The sequence below is a fragment of the Blastocystis sp. subtype 4 genome (genome assembly GCF_000743755.1).
Source record: "Blastocystis sp. subtype 4 strain WR1 chromosome Unknown seqid_0239, whole genome shotgun sequence".
NCBI lineage: Eukaryota > Bigyra > Opalinata > Blastocystidae > Blastocystis > Blastocystis sp. subtype 4.
Genome location: NW_014569308.1, coordinates 1 through 19,904, shown reverse-complemented (window position 1 = coordinate 19,904; position 19,904 = coordinate 1). Strand labels below are relative to the sequence as shown.

At 39.3% G+C, this 19,904-nt stretch overlaps 8 protein-coding genes across 8 annotated transcripts in view; 5 read left to right on the top strand and 3 right to left on the bottom strand.

Annotated features, from left to right (window-relative positions):
* The window catches only part of JH06_5017 (serine threonine-protein phosphatase 2a catalytic subunit beta isoform), a gene marked incomplete at both ends in the record, with an annotated part of 1,036 nt that extends 946 nt beyond the window's left edge, over nucleotides 1-90 (top strand). The window contains one exon of the mRNA XM_014670705.1: nucleotides 1-90. This exon is cut by the window's left edge and continues 84 nt beyond it. Within this exon, the coding sequence (XP_014526191.1) occupies nucleotides 1-90 (90 nt within the window).
* A 175-nt stretch (nucleotides 91-265) lies between these two features.
* Nucleotides 266-1,879, bottom strand: JH06_5016 (hypothetical protein; the record flags this gene model as incomplete). The annotated part of the gene is made up of 6 exons (XM_014670704.1): nucleotides 266-671; nucleotides 703-816; nucleotides 844-929; nucleotides 960-1,298; nucleotides 1,330-1,441; nucleotides 1,473-1,879. 6 exons carry the CDS (start codon nucleotides 1,877-1,879, stop codon nucleotides 266-268), a joined length of 1,464 nt encoding a protein of 487 aa, XP_014526190.1.
* A 563-nt stretch (nucleotides 1,880-2,442) lies between these two features.
* On the bottom strand, nucleotides 2,443-3,482 carry JH06_5522 (hypothetical protein; the record flags this gene model as incomplete). Its single annotated transcript, XM_014670710.1, has 2 exons — nucleotides 2,443-3,333; nucleotides 3,366-3,482. 2 exons carry the CDS (start codon nucleotides 3,480-3,482, stop codon nucleotides 2,443-2,445), a joined length of 1,008 nt encoding a protein of 335 aa, XP_014526196.1.
* A 718-nt stretch (nucleotides 3,483-4,200) lies between these two features.
* On the top strand, nucleotides 4,201-6,577 carry JH06_3566 (peptidylprolyl isomerase domain; the record flags this gene model as incomplete). The annotated part of the gene is made up of 10 exons (XM_014670703.1): nucleotides 4,201-4,236; nucleotides 4,273-4,338; nucleotides 4,372-4,422; nucleotides 4,457-4,577; nucleotides 4,608-4,986; nucleotides 5,015-5,345; nucleotides 5,375-5,626; nucleotides 5,658-5,759; nucleotides 5,790-6,145; nucleotides 6,175-6,577. 10 exons carry the CDS (start codon nucleotides 4,201-4,203, stop codon nucleotides 6,575-6,577), a joined length of 2,097 nt encoding a protein of 698 aa, XP_014526189.1.
* A 1,346-nt stretch (nucleotides 6,578-7,923) lies between these two features.
* On the top strand, nucleotides 7,924-10,914 carry JH06_3565 (hypothetical protein; the record flags this gene model as incomplete). The annotated part of the gene is made up of 9 exons (XM_014670702.1): nucleotides 7,924-7,941; nucleotides 7,974-8,032; nucleotides 8,063-8,156; nucleotides 8,190-8,289; nucleotides 8,319-8,438; nucleotides 8,469-8,546; nucleotides 8,577-9,805; nucleotides 9,835-10,344; nucleotides 10,375-10,914. The coding sequence occupies 9 exons, from the start codon at nucleotides 7,924-7,926 to the stop codon at nucleotides 10,912-10,914; spliced, it is 2,748 nt and encodes a 915-aa protein (XP_014526188.1).
* A 4,183-nt stretch (nucleotides 10,915-15,097) lies between these two features.
* JH06_3564 (hypothetical protein) lies at nucleotides 15,098-15,635 on the top strand (the record flags this gene model as incomplete). Its single annotated transcript, XM_014670701.1, is given in 6 exon segments — nucleotides 15,098-15,158; nucleotides 15,191-15,246; nucleotides 15,277-15,357; nucleotides 15,388-15,436; nucleotides 15,461-15,537; nucleotides 15,552-15,635. The coding sequence occupies 6 exon segments, from the start codon at nucleotides 15,098-15,100 to the stop codon at nucleotides 15,633-15,635; spliced, it is 408 nt and encodes a 135-aa protein (XP_014526187.1).
* Nucleotides 15,636-16,690: 1,055 nt separating this feature from the next.
* Nucleotides 16,691-18,223, bottom strand: JH06_3563 (glycoside hydrolase; the record flags this gene model as incomplete). Its single annotated transcript, XM_014670700.1, has 8 exons — nucleotides 16,691-16,814; nucleotides 16,845-16,938; nucleotides 16,968-17,092; nucleotides 17,123-17,310; nucleotides 17,340-17,696; nucleotides 17,727-17,921; nucleotides 17,952-18,068; nucleotides 18,104-18,223. 8 exons carry the CDS (start codon nucleotides 18,221-18,223, stop codon nucleotides 16,691-16,693), a joined length of 1,320 nt encoding a protein of 439 aa, XP_014526186.1.
* A 196-nt stretch (nucleotides 18,224-18,419) lies between these two features.
* JH06_3562 (transducin beta-like protein 2) lies at nucleotides 18,420-19,762 on the top strand (the record flags this gene model as incomplete). Its single annotated transcript, XM_014670699.1, has 7 exons — nucleotides 18,420-18,450; nucleotides 18,482-18,585; nucleotides 18,616-18,630; nucleotides 18,692-18,855; nucleotides 18,887-19,041; nucleotides 19,072-19,547; nucleotides 19,577-19,762. 7 exons carry the CDS (start codon nucleotides 18,420-18,422, stop codon nucleotides 19,760-19,762), a joined length of 1,131 nt encoding a protein of 376 aa, XP_014526185.1.
* Between the last annotated feature and the right edge of the window lie 142 nt (nucleotides 19,763-19,904).

Genomic DNA, 19,904 nt, shown 5'->3' with positions numbered 1-19,904 from the left:
AGATGGTTGAGGTTTAGTATTCAATTTGATCCTGCTCCTCGTGATGAAAAGTTCAATTTGGTACGGAAGGTTCCTGACTATTTTCTGTAATCTGTTAATGTGTGTTTGTTGAAAAGGAAAAGAATGCAATAGCCGGGAATCGAACCCGGGCCTGATCCGTGGCAGGGACCTATCTTACCACTTGACTACTATTGCTTTGAAAAAGGATTCAATTATGCTCTTTTGAGAATAAGGATCCATTGATCTTAACAAACATCCATAACCACTAAACTACTGCAAACGCATCTTTTCCATCTGATTGATAGTATCCATACAAACTGGATCGATTGACCATTGACTCAAAGGAACATTGCTTACTCTTACGCAATTTCTTCACATACTCCTTCTCATCCTTCTGTTTGAAATACTGCAGAATCGTTGCTTCAACACCAAATTCAGCTTCCAAACAACGATTTACAACTGTCTGTGTAATGAATAATCTCTCTTCTGACATTTCCTCCAAAGGCGATAGAATCTCTTCCATGCTTGGTTGACATACACTGTCTTTCTCACATCGTCTCACCTCTTCTCTAGTTTCGGTACGTACCATAACAGCTCGAATCGTCTTCTGTAACAATCGAATCTCTTCTTCATGATCCACCAACATTTGCATCAATTCCCGTGCTTCATAACTATTCTCTAATACTCTTCATCCATTGTTACCATTCTATCAATCCTTGAAGTTTCATTACACCTACAGTCTTCTTCTTATTCTCTGTGATATAAGTCACTCCTTTGGAGGCGAGTACAGATCGACTGTTTTCATCATTATCACTGCTATTTAGACTTCTGTTTCATGCCTACTTGTTCAGAATCACTAACAATTGTTTTGAGTAATGTAACAGACTCCAGTCATACTCTTCCAATAGTGTTACTAGTATCTTCAGATTCTACTCATGAGAGCAATGATTCATTCTAACTTGAGATTCTGTCATTTCTCGTAAAGATGTGGATATTAGCATATTATCATGAACCACTTCGATTCCATCCTCTCGATTCCAGAAACCATCCACTGCAAACACCTTCTCTGTCAAGTATCCGTTCTTGATCTGATAGTCATGACGCCACAGGGAGTTGGGAAGTGCTGGGAGATAGTAAGTTTCTTCTTTTGTTGGAGGAAGGAATGTGAGTCGAGTAATAGATCGTAGTACAAAGAACCAGAGGTAGATTTGACTCTGATAATGTTCATGTTCCATAGAATAACTGTCAATTGACGTAAATGTTGTTTCTGGTGTGAACAGCAGTATGGGAGTGTTCAACTGAATATGAAGAGAAGGAAAATGAACTTACATAGGAGATACAGAGATACGTCACATCATCAACCTCATATAGATTCACATTCATATTGGTTAGATCCATGATTCGATGAAGTTGCGATTGTTTCCGATCATTTCTAAAGTATCTATTGAATCATTCTTATTCCTTATTCTTACTCATAGAGATACCGATCACTGAGTACGAAATACCTGGATTTCATATCATTCTTCTCCCATAATACTCGACGTGATTTGTTATGAATCTTCACAGTAATATGAAGAGGATCATTCTTATCCATCTTCATTGACAGATTCTTAACCACATTATTCTCATTCTCTTCTGTCAATTGGTTTCCTGTCATATTACGACAAAGGAAGGATCGTTTCACTTCACCCATCACCATACACGTAGTGCCTGTCAGATTCAGCACTTCATAATATGATAATGGGAATGAGAGTGAAATGCCTCGCTTCTTCATGAATTCATCCAGAATTCGATCAGCTTCACATCCGTTCTCTGAAGGTGTAAGGATCTGTCGAATCCGTGCTTTGATACGAGATGTCCCTTGAAGACATTCTCTCATATACAGCAATAATCCATGATCCTTTGTATCTTCACTTGTTGTAGACCAGAAAGATAACCGTGGTTTGAATCCTTTGCATAATCGTGTGAAGAGGATGAATGCTACATATGGCTTCACCCATGGGAGATTCAATTCAAAAATACTCCTGACATCTTCCAGAGAACAGGTATATCCGACTAGTGAGTATCCAGCAGATGAAAGATGCATGAACTGGCGTAGTACAAGGTCTAGAAGTGAGAAAAAGAATGAGAAAGGACTGATTAAAATCTGTGTAGAACTGCTGACAGTTTTATAATTCATGAGAATGGAATCAGTAAAGGCTTCCAATTCAAACCATCCAACATCATCTGTACGAAGAATAGAAATGAGAATCAGAGTGAGAGCTTGTTCATATACACTCCGTCGCTTCATCTTCGTACACGAGAGTAAGAGAGATTTCTGAGAATCTGTCAGATCTGTGAACAATGCATAATTGTGATAACTCTTAAACAGAAGAAGAAGAACTGAAAGAATCAGATCAACTGTCTTCTCATCTTTCATTCCAATATATCGGAATAACATATCTACGATGAAATAGGAATGGCAGAAATACCCATTAAAATGGATTCACAATCAGATGCATGAAGTTCTGTAATGAGTTGAGAACTGGTTTGTTTCTTACCACCTTCCATATACACAATGAGAAGAAGAACAGATCGTAACACTTGAAGTTGACCATCTTCCTCCGAGCAAGCAAAGATTGTTTGTAGAGCAGTCACAGAATCATCCTCACTCCTACAGAGACTATTAAAGAATGAATCCGTTGTATCCAAGACGAAGGCATTTCGTTTGCGTTCATCATCATCGGAATCCTCTTCTTTTCGAGGACTTCGTATACGAGACAGAATGGAATTTCGAACGGTTCGAGAAGAGTTATGAATCCGAATATCATGAACAAGGTTATATTGAAGACGTCTGAGAAGAGTATAGAGAGTTGAAGAGAACATGTAGTTGGTAATCGTGTTTACGAAGCTGCTATTCCATTGACAGAGAAGTGTCAGTGTATCTACTGCCATTTTCACTAAGCGAATGTCATCTTGACGAAGACATGAAATAAGCACAGGAATTGCATCAAATTTTGGTAACAACTTGACATAAGGAGATAGATTGAAACTGAGAGAGTTCATAACTGTTGATTTACTCAAGTTCCCTTCCGTTTGTTCCTTTGAATACACATCCACAATGAGTGACTCAAATAGATTATTCATGATTACACGATTCTCATTCTCCATAAACTCATCTACACTTTGAATCCGGTTCTTCGTCTCTCGATTTTTGAATTCATATATTACAGTCGTAAATATCACAAAAGCACGTAGTACGATTCGATTGGTTCGTTTCCCAAAGGTTTGTTTCCAACTCTGATTCAAATAATACACCGGTAATGCCATTTGGTGTAGAAAGATGTAGGTTAGCTAGAAATGAACATATATCAAATCCAAGTCACATTCTTCTTCTCTCCTGACGAATACACTTCAGGAAGTAATCGTTTCACAATCACCTCCATGATAGCTTGAATTTCCACAGGGTTATCTTGATTCAGAGCCGAACAAAGATCCTGCATCGACATCAAGAGGTACTTTGATGTATTTGATGACTCTAGACGTGAATTGAAATTGAATGAACAAACCATCCATTGCGAATAACTATGCTGGAACGAAGTGTTTATAAGGAATCCCCGCGGTTGTGAATATCAAGTCAAATCATTGTTTATGGAAGTTCTTTTAAGAATCCGTTCTCCTTCTCTGCGCTGTACAAGGGTTTATATCGTATTAATGACTGTAGATCCTGTAATAACGTATCTTCGCCGGTCGTCATGGAAGTCGACCTTTTCGCGTTGTGTAGGAATAACTAGTCCTGTTCATGGTTAGCATAGTACTTCTATCCCTGAAAGGGGATTTAACATGCAATTGTGCTCATCGTTTTTGTTTAATTATTGTTGAATTATTGATTTCATAGGATTCTCGATGCAAACGGTCATTCTGTACCATACTCTGTATTCTATCTAAATGATCTTGATTTCCAATTTACAGATAGTCAGTTATATTATACTATTATTATTGATAGGTCGTATGATAGACTCTCTGTATTGCGCTTGTACTGCTTCTAAGACTTCAACAAGACTTGACATTTCTTGTAGCTGTAATAAACATGGAACTAATGATAATCGCAACTGATTACGATTTTCTGTACTAAATGATTTCGTTGATGTTTGTTTGATCTCATTTTGGTTTATTTAGTCGATATTGAATCCATACATTTCTTCAAGTGTGATCCCATCAATGGAAATCTCCTCCGATCAATTGAAGGAACTGAATGTAGCTATTTTGCAATTAAATTAGGTAATAATCTAGTTGGAACAACTAAGTTCGGAATGTCGGAAACGGAAGCTGCCTACTAGCGGTTCAAAAGATGAAATTGTTTTTGTTGTTATCATATTTGTAATTATTTAGGTAAAACGTCTTACTGTGGCGATTGAAATTGAAAAGAGTCAACAACAGTCTGTATTTTGTATATATCAATGGAGTAATGTTATAGGAATCCAATACGAAAGTGGAAAATGATAAGGTGGAAGAGGAGGATTCAGATAGTGATGATGATATTGGACCTATGAAGATGTTGAAGGCAACGAAAGAGGAAAAAGAAGAACCAAAGATTGGTACAAATTGACACAAGGAGTGATTTCCAGTTCCTAATAGCAATGCAGTATATTTATCCGATCTTCCATGTGCTCCAATGTATGAGAAATCATACACTCATCCTAGCAATATTGTTACTACAACAGTAACTCCAAATTCCAATTTCGTATTTACAGCAAGTGTGGATGGAAGTGTCCGTATGTGGAAAAAGTTCCCAACAGCCATTGAGTTCGCAAAACACTTCTATGCACATAAAGGTCGTGTCGTTTCACTTCCTTGTTCTTATGATGGTGCATTTGTTGCTTCTATTGGAGAAGATAAAACCATCAAAGTGTATGATGTCGAAGCTATCGACTTGACACGAATTATTCAACTTGACTATCTCCCTGGACCCTCTGCCTGGGTTTATAACAGTCCCTTACGATCGTTGTGGATCTATGTGATTCATCATATATAGACCACTTCTAGCAGTAGTAAACATGGAGACAAATGCTATCAATGTTTATGATATTGAAGAGTCCGAGATCAAATTCACATTTGCATATCACAAGTCTCCTATTATTGGATTAGTATATCATGCTACTGACAACTATGTGGTGTCTCTTGATTCTTCTGGTATGTTCCAGTACTGGTATCCTCAAGATGGATCCAGTCCCAAAGAACATCTCCAGTTCAAGTATTTATTTGTTACTGATCTGATGGTACTAAAGAAGAATCAACTCAAGCCATTATCTCTTTCTATAAGTCGTACTGGCCAATGGATGGGAGTATTTGCAGGAGATTGGAAAGTAAGTAATGATGATGAGATGAAGATTAGATGTATTTGTTCAATACAGCTTCAGGAAAGTTGATTCAGTGTTTAGATGAATCAGAAGATGTGTATAAGAAACAGTTTGCAGAAGAGCAACTGCCAATTGATTCATTCCACTTCAATCGTAAGTTGAAAATGGAAGCTTCTGTACGAGAGAAAGCATTAGGAGAAGGGTTAGATTCTCCTATCAACTGTGTGTTCGATCAAGCTGAACGATTCATCATGTACTCTTGTATGATTGGTCTGAAGATTGTGAATGTATGTGTGTGAGAGAACGAATTGAAAATAGATTGCGACAGGCGAGTGTTTGCTCACAATGGGAGAAGTTGAGAATACAGAACGATTTTTGAATGTGAGTCTGTTTCAGGGAATAAGTAAGATCTCTCCTCAAGTGAATTTGAACTGAGAAAGTGATGAGTAGATGCGTATTATGATGGATAAAGCAAGACGAGAAGAACAGAAGACAATTCGAACTGCTGAGCAGAATAAGGCAGATTTAGCAAAGAAGCATTTTGATGGGTCGAAGGATGATCAAGCAGATCCAACATTGTTCGCTTCATCCTTTGAGAAACGTCGTTTCTATCTGTTTACACGCCGTGAGCCTGATTTGAGTAACAAGAAGGATCGTGATGCAATTATTGGACGAGATATGACAGAAGATGATGTGAAGAAGGAAGAAGGACAGACGCCTTCTAAGTTCTTAGCTAAACGTGTGATTTTGAGAACGAATATGGGTGACATTGAATTGGAACTATGGCCTCAGATTGCTCCATTAGCGTAGGCATAAGGAACGAGATGAAGAATAGGGTTGAGAACTTTAGTGGTCTGTGTCAGAAGGGTTTCTATGACAATGTGATCTTCCATCGTGTGATTAAGAACTTCATGATTCAAACAGGTGATCCGACAGGAACGGGATATGGAGGAGAGAGTATTTGGGGAAAACCATTCCAGGATGAAATTGTTCCTGGGGTGGAGTTTGATAAACCGTTCTTATTGGCTATGGCTAATGCTGGAAGAGCAACAAACAAGTCTCAGTTCTTCATAACAACTGTTCCTGCTGCATGGTTGAATGGCAAACATACAATCTTTGGAAAGGTCTTGAAAGGAACAAATGTGGTGAAGGATATCGAACGAGCTCGTGTGAATAATGATACATATCGTCCGTTTGATGAAATGAAGATTGTAAGTACTGATACATATTTAGAATGATTATATTTGTTACAAACAATTACAAACTATTGGAGAATCAATTGCGCATTACATTAAGTATTTCCTTTTCATACTACAAATTAAATTTGAAATATATTTCAAACAGCATCAATATCCCGAGTAACTGTGAAGGAAGCAACTGCATGAATTAAACGTTCCTTTTTCTCACTAGTTTGACTATTCACAATTTTTAACAATTCATTATATTCTTCTCCTGTAATCTATATTTCATTCATTCACTCATTCATACTCTTCGACTCTTCAATAATTGTTCTGCAGTAGCTCCTAAGAACGAAATATGAACTCGCATCATAGTGCTTCCTTCAATCAGGTGATTTGCTTGTTTTGCTTCCTCACTCAGACTATCGTACACACCTGGATGATACTTCTGAAGTTCTCGAGGTGTTGGACGCTGGTAAATACACTTTTCCATCATATGACGTTTCATTTTCATTTCTAAATCTCCTGCTTTTGATCGTAAAGCAGGTGTTAATTGTGGATTGGCTAGAGATGAGATGTTGAAGTGGTGAATACATTGAATACCTCGTTGTACAAGATCCTCAAGCAATGGTCGTCGCTGAAGACTATGATTTACAGAATCTTCCTTGATCTTCCGTTCCAGGGTCTGTAACCGAGTAGATAACATTGTACTGACTCCAGGTTCTTTGGTTTATCACATCCATCAACTCCTACTTACTAAACCTCTTTGAATCAAGTCCTCAAGAGGAACACGCTCCTCCAAACTCTTAGTAAGAAGAGATGACCGCACACTTTTCGATAAATCAACTTTAGCAACTCTAGGTGAAGCACTCTGTTCCAATGGTGAGTCTGTTTCATTATTCGCTGCTTCTGCACTTTCATGTTCTAGATATTATGACAAAAACGAAGTATAACCAAGTAATAGAGAATCTGAGACCATTTGCCGCTGATCTACATTCATATTATCCTATCCCTATCAAACAACTAGATTCAACTACAAAACACTCAGAACAAGAATCTTCTTGAGTAGCACTCTCTAAAGAAGGTCTCAAGTCAGAATCTACAGAATGATGATAGGGTACGTCCAATATCCACTTTTCTGCATCTCCTTTATGTCTTCCACTTGATCGTTGACCTCCTACATTATACTCTTCGCAAACAAGGTACATCACTCCGATCTAAACTACTCATCAAAAAAGTATGTACTGGTTAAAAAGCCCAGTGGAGAAATCCTCCACTCAAAGATGATTGGATGCACCAATTCATTAGAGAATTCCCGCGAACATGTTGCTTTTACTAGTCATTGTTGTATCATTTAGCTCGCTTGCGTATCTTGTGATCTGCAATTTACGATTTCTGCATGGAAAATGCGAAGACAGAGATATGTAGACAATTATATCTTAGTTTTAACTTCTAGAGTTGTTTCTACTCTGTTGACGATGAGGAGCAAACTGTCGAGCAGGACACTACTTTTCTGTATCGATTCTGCAAGTTGTTTTCATGTAGCTCTTGGCCTTCGATAGAACTGAGTCATGGAGATGAGTCGTTTGTTCGTGAACGTTTAAAGGGAACAGATTCTGGAAAACGTAATCCTTCTTCCGTAACGAGTTGGATCGTTGAAATGATTTCATAGTTGACAGACAGTTCGTTTTCAACGGTACAGGATTTGAATTCGAGTGATCCAATGGCTACTGCCATTATGATTCCTGATGAACGCAGATCGACTTCCACAAGTAGTGCTTCTCTCTTGAATAGATGATAGACCCAGTTGTTCCTCGTAATCCTAGATCTGTTTTTTCCTCAGTGTCTTCTGGTAGTCCAAATTCTATTGATGAGAGTGCTGGATTGCCTTCTCTAGAGAATCAGTCATCAATCGATCATGGTGAGGAAATGGCGTAGTCCTGATGATTAGGCGTTTTAGTACAGTCAGATCGAGTAGATTTGGAGCGACGGGAATTTTCCCACAACAAGGTTACTTCTTTGAATCCTTGTTGTTCCTTTTTCCCGCGGGATGATTCAGGTGTGGGTTCTTATGAAAGTGATTGTATCATTTCGGGAACGCGAAGTGACCCAGTTCTATACAGAGAGGAGAGAAATAGATGTGGATCCTATGGGGATGAGTCTGATGGAATTCCGTTGTCGCACCTATCTCTTGATCCTTTAGCATTCCATCATGGTTCAGATCAGTTTCTTTCAGGAGATTCTGATTTGGATCAATCTGATTCATCACATCTTCCTTCCCATTGCTCGTCTTCTGTGTACTCTGGTTCTCTGGAAAGTTCTTCTGCTACGGAATCTATTGATGAATGTTCTAGTTACTCTCGACATTTGCGTCATAATACCATGAAATCTAGGATGAACCTCCCAGAGAGTACATGTGGAGACGCAGATGATCAACCTCTTTCAAGTCATTCAGGATCAGATATGCAACTAACCATTTTGGATGGTAAAGACATTCTGAACCAGGTTCATTTTCTCTTAAATTGTGGTGAATTTGTATCTGCCCGAATCCTTCTGAATTCCTCTCTTCAAGATCACTTTGAGGACTATGGAATTGTGAGTCGAGCACTTCTTATCGAAGAGCGCTTCAACTGTTTAGAGGGAGTGTTAGCGATTCTCTTCAAATTGCAGAAACGTGAAGATTTTAACTGTCTAAAAGTGCTTGTAGAAGCCTGTTTGATTGCTGCGAAATTGGGAGATACAATTCATGTGAATAACGTGTTTGAAAAGTTAGTTTTTAGTCATTTGGGAAAGCAAGGGAATCTTGCTTTGAATCATATCTTGTTTGTTCATCGGTCGATTGACTATCAGCAGGCTCTTTCTCTTTCACATATGTATTCGCATATGTATCCCAAACATGGTCCTTTATGGTTCTTTTCCTTTCAGGAACAAGAACACCTTCTTGTGGTCCTCTGGGAACACCACGATATGGAGGGGCGAATCCGTCCAATGCTATTGCTGAAGAGTTATGCAGAGGCACTTCTAACGATCTCTCATGAGCTCCGATGGAAGGTTTTCTTTATCGCAGCCCAGATGTATCTTCACACCTATGTACAACTCCTCCTTTCGGTTACGAAGAACATTGATCGAGTGAAACCCTTTCATTCTTGTGGCAGACGGATTCTGCACATTGCTAAGTACTATACAGCGTGTTCATTGCGATTGTGTCCACGGAATCTTCGTTGGAAAGTCTGGCTTCTAGCAGCTCGTCTCAGTGTCTTTTCAACAGATCGAGCAACAGCTCGTCATGTTTGTTCTCTCGTCATCTCTTATCATAGATATTTGCACACGTTGCTTCTATCGTAATGACTCGAAATGCTCACCCCATCTTTTTCGAGATGGCTCGTCTACATGCATTTTGGGGAGATTCAATCACGGCCAAATCCATTTTGGATTACGGACATCGGTCTGTTCACACAGAATGGAAGTTGGGTTTGGAGTCTATTCAGCAGAGACTTCGAGAAGGTGATCTGTTAGGAGCAGTTCATCTTAATTATCAGCTTGTTGTTAATAACCGCGGGGCAGGTCGGGTATGGTCATCTATGATTCAGTTGCTTCATCAGTACATTCTCTACCAAGATCTGATTGTTAGATCGTGTGGCCCATCCCTAGCATTCTGTATATTCGTATATTCATTGCAGTTTGTGGCGAAATCAGGTGAAGTATGGTGTGAAGGAGCGAGAATCTTTCTAAACCCTTGTTCATCCTTGTTCTCGCTCAAAAATGCAGCAAAGTGCTTGAATTTAGCTGTGTTCTTCACACCTCAGTATGGTGACAGTTTTATTGAAGTATCAATTGATGGTTATCATGAGATATAGGCGTTACGATTGAGCATGCTTACATCGCGAGGTTTCACTCTTTTGGCTAGTTCTGTGAATACTTGGGTTGTGTATCAGCTTCTCATGAGCGGTGATTTTCACTCGATTATTCGGAAATGCATTTATTCGAACCCAAATTATGGTCCTTGCTGGTTTAAGGTCAAAACGTGTCCAGTTTTTACAGCTGGAGAAGTGATTCTCCAATCACTACGAGCAGTTGCATGGGAGTTGAGTTCTCACAATGATTTGTATTTGAATGCGATTCGACAGTCTGCCAGCCGTCAAAAGAGAAAGGATAAAGCTTGTTATCGTTACTTCACTCATGCTTTTCAACCGGATTGCAATATTGCCTACTATAGAGAGTTGTCGACTATGAAGAAACTTGTCATGCTATTTGGAACGTGTCAGATTGATGCGTCATCTGTTTATTTACAAACATTACAAATGAATTCTAGTTTTAGATGCTTCGTTGTTTCCTCATATTCATTCGTAAGTTGTTCAAGTCGTTTTTTCCAATCTATTCTCACACCATTCTCTTAGTCCTACAACGCATCGTTTCTTGACATACATTTGATATGGCTTCACAATCTGATACACTCTCGAGAATTGCTTGCAACTGATACACAAATTGTAAGGGAATGAATACGCGGTTCAGACTCTGTTTCAATGCAATCTCCAACGACACACACATCTATCTCTCATTCAACGCAGTCATTCCTACAAACTGACTACAGTCTTCTACTCGTCCATACTCCAGAAGCAGAGTCACTACTGGTGTCGTCACACTCCTCTTCTCTTCCAGGAGGATTCGGAAACTCTCATGAACACATCCCGGAAGAGCAATCTCCCTATCCTTATCAAGAAGAGCTTTGACAAAACCACAAAGAGCACTTCCAGTGGAATCACCTCGTAAGAGTTCATTACATGCATTCATCAAATCAGAATCGGCTGTATCCAACTTCGAGACAAAAATCGAAGCAATTTGTGATTTTGGGAATTGGATCTGATTGGCTACTTGAAGTGCCAGCCAATAAGACTTTGCTTCAATCAGTGCTTGAATGATCTCTTCTGGCGTTTCCAGATCCAAATCAGATTCAATCAACACACATTGAGCTTGTAGGAGTAGTAATGATGAAGTAGCATCATCCTCATTCATCATTTTCTTTTCATTCTCACAAATCCATCGTTCTGAAGGAGGTAACTCTTGCAATAAGGCTACAATCAGTGAGAGAATCTGAATCTGTTGTTGGAGATTGGCTTTGAGACCCTTCTTATTGGGAGGTGACTCCTCTCGTAACTTCACAAAGAGAATATACAGAGGAAGAAGCATGAGATGGTCTTTGGTCTGCTCTCGAAAGTACGTATAACTCGAGAAGAAGATGGGAGAAGTAACAGCATGAGAATGACAAGCTGCTATGAGAGCCAACTCGAAATCAGGTTGAAGGCTCTATCATTACAAATTCGAATCATCCCTACTTCGAACTCAAAGTGGATAACCGCGGGGAGAAGATCATAATCACAACAAGTGTCAATGAGAAGAGAGAGATGCTTACAAGCCTCAGAATATGATATTGAGCGAAGAACAGTCGCCGCTTTCAACACTTGCTTATTTGAGAGGAAGGCTCTAAAGAGCTAGAAATGAGTAATTCCAAAATAACTGGACAATTGTTTGAACTCGAGAATATGAGGGACTCTCTGGAGGCATTACATCGAGATACAGTTCACACCACTTTTGTGTGAGATCTAGTGAAGAGAGATCAAAGCCACTTACTTGGATATCCCAATTGATAAGTGATTTGAATTAGAGACAACATGGTCTCTTCATCTTTCTGAATCTCTATCAATTGTTTGGCATAGGATTCTGCTTCTTCACTCAACTCACCCTGAGTAGCAAGAGAAGCTTCATATGCCAATTTCAGAACTATTTTAGCATCCGAAAATATGGTTGCATGTTGCGCAGAAGGACGAATAAAGACTAGCAATATTTCATATTGCTTTTGCTTGCGAAGAAAGTCACATAAGCTCTAATTCATCATAAACTGTCTAATTCACTCACTCCTTCTTCAAATCTTGTAATACGCTGAAGGACGTAGTGAAGCCATTGTCGGTCATCTGCCTGTTCATAGGTGTTCGATTCATGATAAATGAGATTTTCATAGAAACCAAATATTGCTCCTTTTATTGTCAAACCAGAATTTGTTGTGTATTCTGGATTTGTTAGAAATAGGGTGTATATTTGTAGAAGGCCAGAATAGCGCTAGAAATGAGAGAGAAAGAAGAGAATCACCAGAAGAACCTCCATACAACACCGTTTCATTGTATCCAAATTCTCTGATAACCGCGGGAATTGGGATTGAAGAAGGAGAACCAAACAGAAGAGAGGAAGTGAACGATGATAAAGTGTGTATGCATTTCGGATCACTTGAGAAAGAACGAAGTTAGCAGACGCAATACCAATCACAGCGGAGGATGAGGAAGTAGGAGTGGATGAAATAACAGGAAGAGAAAGCGAATGAATGAGAGTATGAAGTGTGAGCAACAGCTCATCCTCTGTCAGCTGATGGAGTCTCTCACTTACTTCTGAATCAGCCTGGAATTGAATGGAGAGTAAGTGACTCCAGTCAGGATAACTGTGATGATTGGAGAGATGGCTCATTAACAGATTAGCTGTGTCAATGACAGAGGCAGATTGGGCATCCAACAAATCCTCGTATTCCTCAATCTCAGCACTCTCTGCAAACTGGAGAGAACACAATCGATACCAATGGACCACGAGGAGTGCAGAAGCAACAGACACTTGATCAGATTGCCTGTGAATATGAAGTGAACAGGGAGTTACTTCGTAGATGGCTTCATCACGATACAACAGATCACGAAGAAGACACAACCATAGATCATTGCGTTGATGAAGAGGAGTTTCATCCGATGAAACTACCGAGAGAGGTTGATTATTGATATAATCGATTGGATCTGAGAATGGGACAATATGATCCAATAGAGCCGTATGCGAAAAAAGAACCGAATTTTGGAGTAATGAAGAATAGTACAAATTCATATCCTTTTCAGATCCTGTAGAATGATCCATCCAATCTACATTGCTCAGTAAACAGAGTGCATCGTCCGCAGCTGAGAGTTCAATCCATGATTGGTTATTCTGAGTATCAATGAGGGAGTGAGAGATTGAATATCTTCCTTGAGGTACTTTCCATACAATCCAGAGCTCCAATACCTCTGTGAGGGAGGGGTGAAGGAGAAGGAGTTGAGTTATAGAAGCCATGGGAGACAAGGGTTGGGTATGAGGAAGGAGGGGATTTGGATGTGTAAGAGTCTAGATGAGAGAGAGTAAGAATACGTACAGAATGCGACTGAGGAAGAGGGACAGTAGTTAGGAGAGAAAGAGATGAAGAGAGTTGATAAAGAAGCACACTAGATTTGATCGAGAGAAAGGACTGTACTATTGATTAACTTCAAATCCACTATTTAAAGAGACACAAAGATAAGAATCACATGTTGTGATTAATGCAGATTGAACAGGAATAGAATAACGATAGGATTCAGGTCTATGATTTAGAGATCTGCTAATTGATTACAAAGGAATTCGATGATAAGACTTCCATGAATGAGAGGAGAGGGAATACATTTGGAGTTCTAAGGAATCATAGAGGAAAAATAGGCGATCATCTTGCTGAGCAATATCAAGAATCTTTGAAGAAGTATGTAACAGGGACTGCAGAACGCGTGTAAGTTTGAATTGATTGTTTTGAAGGATCATTGTTCCCATGTTCTTGTAATTTAAAAGAGCAAAATCGTGATCCATTAAACGAAGAATAGAGGTTGGACTCCAAAGAATCTTTGTCAACGAGGATTGTTGAAGATAATTCGTTTCTGTGTCCAATTTTCTTTGCTGAACCTCTGAAAATGTCAGAGTATCTTGATAAATCCTTCCTTCACAGGAATAAAGGAAATCTACATAAGAAATTGGTTGAAGAGGATACCATCTTCTGTGATCACATTTAATGTAACAGTGTTCTCTTTGGGGGCAAAGTAGACTCTTTGAACAATGGAACCTTAAGTTTACCAAACACCTCATCAACCCACAAGGAAACTGAAAACGATACTTGTTCGAGTTATTTCCGTATTCCCAATGTTCTTGTACAATCAGTACCCGTTGTAGAAACCGCCATGATAAAAAGCTAAATATTAGGATCAAGAACAAAACTAACAGTTTAGAATGCGATTGCTGAGAAGGAAGGAATGGGATATCCACAACTCCACAACCCTTCTTTTCTTTGGAATCTATGGATTGAATATTCATAGAAACTACAAACTATAGCAGTTCAGGACTTCATCACCTGAAAAAGGTACGGGAACATCCACAATTGATTCAGTATCACTCCACTCAAAAAATGGAATCTCCCGGAACACTTGCATTCCTTCCCTGAAGAATCGAATGGTTCGTTTTGTGATAGAATCCTACAAAGAGTTGAATATACAACAGTGAGAGTTAAAATATGATTCTAGATGGATTGGAGATGGAGGATTTGTCTTTGAACAAAGTGTTCTACAAAATGAAGATGGCTCATTCTTCGTTGGAGGCAGAAATAACAATATAGTGAGAAGTGAAGAGATAAAGAATAAGAGGCCTTCTAAATTGACCTGAATCACTATACGTTTTGATATCAAGTGTATTCCTCAGTTAACAATTTTACAGATTTTTCTTTCAATGAGTCAGCCGCAGTTTGATTCAAGGGCAGTTCTACATCAACTAGATCATCAAGCAGCTGGTATTTAATTCATAGTTTGTTGAGTAATGTAGATGTGCAGCGACAAATGAATAGCCTATCTGAGCAAATCAAGCAGAAAGTTGCAGCTGTTGGATTGAATCCTGATAATAAGCTATAGGGTGATCGAGCTGGGATGGTGGCTCTAGCAAAGCGATATAAGAGTTTACAAGAACAGTTGGGACGAATTCAAAAACAGGCTGTAAGTATTTGACTGTTGATTGAGGGATAGTCGATGTGTAGTGGAATGAACAGTATGATTGAGAACGCTCGAAGTACAAGTAAATTAAGATAACGATTCATAGTAAATAAGATGCTTTTGGAAACGCAGAAGAAACTTACTGAGCAAATGAAAATGATCAACGAGTATACGTATTTGGACGTATTGATTTGTAGTATGTTGAATCCTGCGGAATTGAGAAGTGTCAATGCGGATTGGGAGAGAGAATTGCACAGAGTGAGCATAAGAAATCTATATAATTCGCAGAGTGAAATGATTCAGAACGAAATGGATAGTATTATGTCAGGAATGGATCCCAACCTCGAAGAAGAAGAAGACGACGAAATAAATAAAGTATTGATGGAAGTTGCAGGCATCCAATTGAATGGCATGTCTCTTGTCCCCGCAGGTCAACCTAAAGTCAAACAAGAAGACATTGATGTTGAAAAATGGTTACGGGAAAATGGATTGGCCGTTGAGTAAGCTGTTTGTTCGATTACTTAAACTGATCTTTACTCTGTCATTACAATTATTTAATTTCATACTCATGTGGAAGAAGAAAGTACCTGAACCAGAGATGACGCCTACTCAGAAGATTCGCAGTAGTATTCGTACATTGGATTCAGCTTCAAAAAGTTGATATGCGTATTTAAAGCCATAATTAGAATTACACAGAGAAATGAGTAGAGTTGATAATGAGATTCGAGCAAAAGCAGCCAAGGTAATGTTACAAAGGAATGATCATAGTTAGGGTTGTAGGAAATCGGAACTCACCATTCTCTGCCAACGCCGAATGTCGTTTCAAAAGAGTATAAGTCGAATGGAAGCAGCTATCGTAAGCGATACATGCGTCTGTTAGTGTAGAACAAGTTACATCTTGTTGAAGACAAGATTCGTGAAGCAGAAAGTACGAAGTATGTTCGTTGTATCATCTAGCTAATAAGATTATTGGAACTGCTATGGCAGGTGCATCTGCCACAATGGGTGCAATGAACAAGTTTGAGATTAGAATGGAGATTACGGATAGGGAGATGGATTCCTCAGGCGTTATGAAGACGGCAGCTGAGTATCAAAGACAACAAGCGAAGGTGTTAAAAGTTCATCTGTATGAATCCTAGAATGAAATGGTGACGCAAATGATGGATGATACGTTAAATACGGATATCAGTGTCGAAGAAGAGGCTGATGAGGAAGTCAACAAGATTCTGATGCAGGTAGCTGGAGTCCGGCTAGATGGAATGAGTTTGGTTCCTGTGGGTACGGTTGGTTCTCCTGAAGAATCAACAGAGGATTTAGATCTTGAACAACTATTACGTCAGATGTATCGTGTTTCCAAACAAACACAACACTCCTTTTCATTGAATTCCTTTACATCCTTCTTCTTCCGGTTTTCTTCCTTGTCTTTCATCTTCTTAATCACCTTTGGTAAATGACGATGTCTATAATTCAATTCTCCAATTCTCCCCTACCTTGCAATTCGACTAATCTCAGGGAACGAAGCATACTTTCGCTTCAAACTATCCATATATTCTAGTTTCGATTCTTCACGATAAGTTGGTTTGTCTACAATCAATCCTTTTCTCGATCCTTACATAATGGAGCAGAAGCCTTTGCCTTCCAAATACGGATATTTGTATCATCACTTCCTGAAAGAACGAAACGCCCATCGGCAGAGAAATTCACACAGAAGATTCGTTGCATTCGTCGTGTGTGATAGCTAGTCATGAGAGACTTATTTCAGACCTACACTTCGCGTGAACGAGCACTTCCGACATTCCAAATTCGTAGTGTTTTATCATAGCTTCCAGATACAAACTCTCTTCCTGTGCTACTGTAAGCAACACCCAGAACAGCTCCAACATGATCATGGTGCGTTGTAAGTGGAGCACTGAGATTTCGCATATCAAATGTGTAGAGATTATAGTCCTCATTCGCCTACATTAAATACCATTCTCTCAACATACCACAGTGAAATTCATAGGTTCGCGGGGATTCCAAGCAATATCATTAGAGACCATGCTCATCTGTACCTTACGGAGAATTGATGAGACGCGGATATCGTAGAGAAGAACACCTCGCTCATTGGAGGTGGCAGCCAACAGTCCAGTTTCGGCAGGGTTGAACCGAGCTTTCAGTAACGACTCGGTTTCGTAGGAGAAGTTGTGAATAGGCTCCTGACGATCTGGATTCCAGACACTCACAACTGAACTGCACGTCACAAAAGTTTCATCAGTCCAGCTGTGATCGATGTAGTTAAAACCCTCCTTCCCATACCACACACTAAGAGGATCGGGGTTGTAGTCTTTTCCTTTCACTCCAAGCTATCAGTCAAAGAAGCATCGCATTCTCACATTATCGACACTCATAGCCAATCGATATCTCTTAATGGTTTTATCATCACTACAAGAGTAAAATGTTTTGCCTGAAGGGTCACAAACAAGACCCTTCACAAAACGACGATGAGCTTGAACCTTAAACACTGTCTTTTGTGTTGGTAAATCCCATACACGGATTTCTCCATCACAAGCACCTGATATAAATTGAACCTAACTTTCAACACCGCGAAAAAACACTACAAGACTCTTTGGATTGGTACAAGTGCACCAAACACCATCAGCATGACCAGAAAGTGCTCCAATGAAGGGTTTTGCAAACACTCTTTCCAACTTCACAGCATTCAATGCACGCACATACTAAAATGGATGATAAGCCATATAACGATTCCTACTTCACGTTGCTGCTGAAAGGGATGGTACTTCTCATCGATGTTGTGATGGACCTTTTCAATATCACCCTCCTTTTGTTTCAAGTAGTCATCTTTCGATCTAGAAATGGTTTTCACTCTCATTTCAAAGAAAGAATGGGTGAAGAAAAGAATAAAAAATCCGAGCTGCAGGAATCGAACCAGCGACCCTTAGATTGCTGCGGAGCAGCCACTACAGTCTAACGCTCTACCAACTGAGCTAAGCTCGGTCCAATTATCTTCTTTCATTAGATCTCTTTGTAGGTTTTGACTTGCTTTCATTTTCTCCATCATTCTTGATATGTCGATCCTTATATTATTATTTTCGATTCGTTTATGGATTTATTTGTCATTGATATGTAGTTGTTCCTGCCCTGTTAATCGTTTTCTTCTATAGGAAGAATTCTCCTCAACCTGTAGAGGAAAGGAAAGAAGAACCTAAGGTAGAAGAGAAACAAGTGAAGAAAGTGAAGATATGAAATGGAGTTCATTCTTAGGTTCCTAAGAAACAGGTAAAGAGTTTGAAACCAAAAGCTCCCAAGGCCATCCATTCATATTTCGAATAATCTTTAGTCCTTCACTCCTAAACATGAACTCTTTGTTGGCGCATTAAGGGGACATTTTGAACCTGTAACATGTTTTTGCTGGAGTCGTGATGGTAAATTGATTGCAACTGCGAGTACAGATCGATCGATTCGTGTATATATTGTTTCTACATTGACTTCTGCTAATCCAAAGTGGCTTTCAAGGATGTAGATTAAGTTCTAGATGTATCCGAGTCAGTACCAACTTGGAAGAAGTTGAATGCATGGATTTCTCTGAAGATAACCGCTATTTGGTCTGTGCTTACAGAAGCAGTAAGCAGATTGGTATTTATCGTCTCTCCATGGAGGGTGGGGCACTCTTTAGGGAATTCCCAATTGGTGGATCTCAAATCTCATTCTCATGAATAGAGCGTAACCATTATCCAACGCATCTGTTTGTCTCAGGAACAACGGATCGTATGTGTATTCTTGTTGTATGTGGAGACAAGGATACTGTTCTACGTTTGTATGACAGTTCTGGCTCGTTGAAGGCTCGAATCGACAATGCTCAGCTTGAGAACTATGGAAGTGCGTTTAACTATCATCGTGATTTCTTCGCTACTGGTAGTTTTGCTTCTGATTCCAAGGTGTATGCTATCTCTCGTGCTAATGCATCACGAGAGTATCAGAAGTTCGGAAAGGCCATGATCTTATCAGGTCCTCGTAGTGCTGTGTATGATGTGTCCTTTGATCAACATGATCGTGTGGCTGTAGTGAGTAAAGATGGATGCTTCTACATATGGACCGTCGATGTAAGATATCAATTGAGAGAAGATCCTCGTCTGTTGAATCGTGTAGAATTGAAGAAGGAACCCAAACATGTTATACTCCACCCAACAGAAGATGTATCAGTAGAAAGATGAGTCAATATTAGATTGCTGTGGTGACAAGTGGTACGGATTGTACAATGTTTAATTGTATGACAGGAGAGTTGATCACTTCTATTGATCCAATTGCTGGAACTACAATTAAGAATATGAGTGCAAGTCCTGATGGACGATATTTCGCAGTTTTGGGCACTGAAGAAAAGCAAGTGTTAGTATGGAAGTATCAGGGTTAATCATGTTTGACAAACACAGAACATTCATTGTATATTAAAAAGCGATTGGACAGAAGCAACATCGCCACACACAAACTCAGCTCCATTGTTCTATTGCTCATTCATTTTACATATTCTCACCTTCAACAGATCCACACAGAAC